Below are 5,315 nucleotides of genomic sequence, written 5' to 3'. Positions count from 1 at the left end.
GGAGTGACTTGTAGGATTGCGTGTTTTTCTGGCCATGGGGATGGGTTTGTACTGCAGACCTTGAAGCTCCTTGAAGGTGAGGGGAGGGCAAAGAGAGACAGAGTTAATGCAAATCAGGAGAGAGTGAGTATAAAAATAGCTCTGAACTTGGCAGTTTGGTCACTGGTGGCTTGGGTTAGTCATCTGGCAGGCTCTCTTTCTGCAGCTCCAAGGGATTATTTTACAGCACTGAGATTTGACATAATTTCTGTAGAGGAGAGGGAGCGGGACGGGTGTAATGAGTGGGATACTGTCATCAGCACTTCTTTTGCACAGCAGCTGTTCTCTGTTTAGCCGCTGAATGTGGTCATTGTTGACTTTCCTTGTATACCTGCCAGGTTGTTAGGTGACTCATTTACACATCACACCAAGGCTCCCAAATGGCTCCCTTCCCCTTTCCTTGGTGGTCCTTTAGGCATGGAGCACCCACGAATTTTGTCATTTTCCCAATTGATCTCTGTGTTGCCTGGAGCCTGTTAGAATAAATGAACTGTTGCCCCAGGCAGCTGTTCAAGTTGGGGAGGAAAAAAAGGAAAGAAAAAAGGAAAATAAAATCCTTGGTGCAGATTCAAACTGATGAGTCTCAAAGATGTGCTCTGTTAATAGTTCCGAGATCTTGTTTTTGCCGGCCTCCGTTCAAATGTCCCTCCTCCCTGTCTTATACTGGGTTTGTGGTACTTAACACCTGTACGTGTTTGCTAAGGTTTCTGAATTTTTGTGGGTTGATTAGTGATGGAAATGTTAATTTTAAGATTTTGCACTTGAACTGTGAGAGGACTGGCAGGAGGAAGTGACCTCTACGGATAAGGGGCAATACACCATATTCTGGTTTAAAAGAAAACAACTGTTTGAACTTTTCTGGAATCCAAGGTGAGGGGATCAGGGGCTAAACTAAACCCGTATTTCCCGTGGGTTCGTGTTCAGTGTGGTTGTAGGGAACTCCTAAGTCCACGTTCCTGATTGTCACCCCATGATATACCCCCGTCCCGTCCCACAGTGCCTTGCTTCCATGCTTCTTTATGCTTCTCCCTTTCCACCCCTGGCTCCCTTCCACCTTTCTCTGTGCTGCCAATTGGCCAAGCCTTGCCATGTGCTGGGACTTGTTTGGAGCTACATTTATGCTAACTGGTCAGCTAACAGCCTGTGCTGATTGACTTGCCAGCTGCTGCCAAGCGGAGGGAATCATCTTTTCCAGCACCATCGCTGTCCTCTATCCAACACCAACCTGCATTAATCCAATACACCGTAACAGCTCTACTTTTGTCGGGCTTGACCAAGGATTTTAAAAGTTACTGGCGGTTAAGGGGAAGGAAGGGGAGCGAGGGAGGAGGTATGTATGGGCGGGCTGATTGTCTAGCCTTGTTTCATTGGAAGGAAAACTGGGAAATGGATTTGAGGGTGACTGAGTACAAGGAAGAAAGCCATTACAGGATTTTATGTGGTGTGAAAGTACAATGTGATTTCTCCTAGGTGCACTCTAGGAGAAAATCTTTAATTTCTTCTCTTTTTTTCTTTTTTTTTGGGGTAGATATTCTTCCTGTTTAGAGATACAAAAATTCCCTCTTCTATATGGTTTCACTGTTTGTATTTAAGCTAAGGGAATATACCAAGAAATAAATTTCCCTTTGAAACCTGTGTGGTCTCATCTTTTTAGTACTGAGAATAAGGTTGATTATTCAGATCTTCAGTGGTACAAGTTGGGGATGGAAAGCTGGCAGTCTTGGGTTCTCTTTTAGGTCCATGCTCAGAGGCTGGGTAGGACCTTGATTTGGTTTAAATTATTTAGTAATCTGATACCTTCAGCAGCCTCCTGTTTCTCATGAACTTGAAGCCACTTCTGCCCATGAAGTATTTTGACAAGTGTTTTGATTTGTTTTTTTGTTCTTCCTCAGTGACCCTCTGAACCTGTGAAATGGCAGTGATGGGAATTACATGCCAAGGAGCTCCTGATCCAGCCGTCAAGCACAAGAAGGAGCTCACAGCTACGAAGGGGCAGAACGAGACAGTGAGTGAAAAGCAAAGCAGTGTTTGCAAAGTAGAAGATTCAAAGGAGGTCATCTTTCACAGTCAGTGGAAAATCCTGAATGATGTAATCACCAAAGGAACAGCAAAAGAAGAAACAGAAGGAGGCTGTGCATCAATTTCTATTATTGCCCAAGCAGAATGTAAGTAGCAGGGCGGTCTGCTCTTCATTGAGAAAAAGGAATGTGTAACGCAGTATGAGATTTCACTCGCTTTGCGCTCCTGGAGACCTGAGACAAAATCTATTTGTAATCCCAAGTGGGGTGGAGTTGGTGACACATCCCAGTCTCTATTTAGGAAGCTCATGAGATCTCCTAATAATGTGGCAGCATCCACTGAATGAAGCATAACTAACAGAACAGCATGTGGCCATTGCACCTAGCTGCTTTGACTATAAATCTGTGTCCTGCTGGGTAGTCTGTTCTTGGCTGACTTCTGAAACGTGTTTTAAAAGAGGAGAGGAAAAGAGAAGAAAACCAAAATAAAGCTGTTGGGTGGGAAAGAGCTAGAGGATCAGGAGATCACAGTGCTGGGAAGCTGTCTAATGGTGGGGGAGGAAGAAAGTAGTGTGGGTGATGTGGCACAACTGTTCGGTGTTTTGTGTGAATCACTGATTTAGCAAGTTGGTAGAGTTGTTCCTTAGTCCAGTTTTTACTAGGAAAGACTGCCTGGCACTGAAGACATGTGATGATCCTGTTTTCTTTCACACAGGTGAAAACAGTCAGGAGTTCAGCCCCACTTTGTCAGAGAGATCCTTTATTGCTCATAGTAAGCGTTACAGGTGAGACACCTCTTATCATGAACACCCACCTTCACTGTTGTGTGTGCCGACTTGTTCCAAATCACCCTGGCTCTCTGTGTGCTTACCATATTTTTTCCAAAAGCACTCCTGTTTAAATTAGCTTTTCTGTCTGAGGCTTAGGAAGAGTGTGGCTTTTTCCAAACATCTTCCTCAAAACCTTTCTGTGTTAGGAGAAAATATAAGTTTGAGCACCAACCACCTGAAACACCTTGCGTTGTCTTGTTGTCAATGCCTGCCAATTTACTGGCCCTTGTAGTCTTCTGCCTCTGTTTCTGGGTGGTCAGATTTGTTTTGAAATGACTGAGTGGTATTTTTTTTTTGAGGTTCATGGGCTTGAAGTAGAAGGATCCAAGGGAAGATTTTCAGTCTTTTTAACTGAACTGTCCTGGTGTTTTTGAAACCATGTTACACCATCCTCTTTGAAAAGTTGGGGGAAACTTAGGCTGCTGCTAGAAGTAGTCCTGAGAAAAAGGAAACGCTTCGTTTCTGGAGAGGGTAAACAAAAGGGGCTGAGAGAAGAACTTTTGCTTAATGACAGCATCAGCAACTGAAATAGAGTTGTGAAGAGAAGCTGAAAGTGGTAAAGGGAGAGTAACAGTTGCGATGGAAAAATGGAGGCCTGGGACTTGCTTTTCTGAAGTCATCTAGGAGCGAGCTGCTTTTTCTTCATGAAGAGTATGTGCCCTATTGGGGCACATACTGGAGATTTTTTAAGCACTGGAGCTTTATCAAGCAGCTCCAGCACTCTCTGAAGTGGATGACTGGGATATAGAATTAGGTGCTGCCTGTTTTCTGGCAGCTTTCAGACACTGAGTCTGGCCTTGTGAGTTATATGGTTTGACATTGCCCACTGGCTTTGTGACATTGTCCCATGAACCAACTGAAGAAATGCAGAGTGAGCCAGTTCTTAAAGGGTTTATGTGGAAGGCATGTCAGCTGTATGTTCAGGTTCAAGGCAATGTGGTAATGCCATCACCTAGAATTCTACTTATTGGATCTTGTAGCACTCAGTGGTGCACTGAAACAGCAGGAAAAGATGGAGAGAGCAATGCTGACTGTGAACTGCATCACTGTTCAGTAAAGGCAGGTTAATATATTGTAATTGTTCTGAATCAACAAAACAATGATGATTTCTTCATTTGAAGATCAAATATCCTGTTTTCTCTTACAAGTTGATTAAAAAAAATCTAATTACTATGATTGGTATTGAATAACTGCAGGCAAATGTTCCTCTTGAGGTTACATCTGCTTGTACAGACCCCCAGTTGGTGTGCTGGCCAGTGCTGTTTTGTATATGTATGCGTTCCTAGAAATCATATTGTAGTATTGAGCTTTACATGCCAGAACATTTTGGCCTTTTGAAGCTATTTTATTTGAGTGCGCTTAGTCATCCCTTTCTTTACTGCTTTCAAATAGAGCAGACATTTATATTATGAGCACTTTTTTAACAGTTTTTTAAAAATAGATTGCATTTGTACATAATCCCTGTGTTGACTAGAAATCATAGACACACTGTCTCAAAGCAACCTGGAGACATTCAGTGCTTTTCCCTCTACTTTGCCATCTAGTCTTGCTGTTCCTTGCAGAATTTGCAAATACTGGGAGACTTAATGCTTTACCTCCCCCAACACCCTCCGTATTTCTTTCTTAGAATGCCAGATGTACTACTGTGCCTTGATAGTGAAGTTACAAATGCTGCATATTAGAAGGCAAGAAGTTATGTTACAGTTCTCCATTCTTTAAATCTCAGAAAGCAGAATTGCTGATTCTCGTTCTTGTTCTGTGGGTCGTAATTGTTAACTGGAGGTGTGCTTTCACTGTCAGATCTAAGAGACTTCATGCATTTTGGTTTCCAATAGCCGGTCAGACAGTCTCGATCAAATCCCTAACAATGTGGCCCATGCAACAGAGGGCAAGATGGCACCTACGTGTTGGAGAGGGAGGCATCGTGGTAAGACGAAAAAGAAACGTCACAAGAAAAGATCCAAGCTGAAAATACAAACAGTGGCTGGTGGCAGGCGAGGTCCCAGAACTCCAGAACAAGAGAGCTGCACCCCAATTCCCGTCCAGGTGAGAATCCTTAAGCCTTCCTTCTGTACATTTGGGACCCCTGCAAACTCCTTACGATTCTCAGTTGAATTTTGGGTGGCTATCTTGAGGTTCCTGCTCAGCTGTTTTTTGTTTTGCTTGATTTTCTAGGAGGATGAATCACACCAAAATATTCTTTACAGAAACAATTCTTGGGTTTCAGAATTTAACAGGGACTTGGTCTATGATCCGCTGCCATTTGAGAAACCTGAGAAAGTTCTGTCCATGGGCAAACTCCATTCACCAAGGAGCCAATACAAAACAGAACTGCACAAGCTGATAAGCCCTATTCAGTGCCTTAATCATGTTTGGAAACGGCACTGTCAGAGGGACAGTGTTCCACAGCCTGAAACTCTCCATCCTT

The 5,315-nt window shown here is 43.3% G+C and overlaps 1 protein-coding gene across 1 annotated transcript in view; it reads left to right on the top strand.

Moving 5' to 3' along the window:
- Positions 1–1,942: 1,942 nt before the first annotated feature.
- The window catches only part of MAP3K14 (mitogen-activated protein kinase kinase kinase 14), a gene marked incomplete at its 3' end in the record, with an annotated part of 15,548 nt that continues 12,175 nt past the window's right edge, over positions 1,943–5,315 (top strand). The window contains 4 exon segments of the mRNA XM_009696947.1: positions 1,943–2,204; positions 2,773–2,842; positions 4,723–4,933; positions 5,063–5,315. The exon segment at positions 5,063–5,315 is cut by the window's right edge and continues 26 nt beyond it. Of these exon segments, the coding sequence (XP_009695249.1) occupies positions 1,952–2,204; positions 2,773–2,842; positions 4,723–4,933; positions 5,063–5,315 (787 nt within the window).

The sequence above is a fragment of the Cariama cristata genome, unplaced genomic scaffold, assembly GCF_000690535.1.
Source record: "Cariama cristata isolate BGI_N322 unplaced genomic scaffold, ASM69053v1 scaffold15623, whole genome shotgun sequence".
Taxonomy (NCBI): domain Eukaryota; kingdom Metazoa; phylum Chordata; class Aves; order Cariamiformes; family Cariamidae; genus Cariama; species Cariama cristata.
This window is presented reverse-complemented; position numbering and strand designations above follow the sequence as displayed.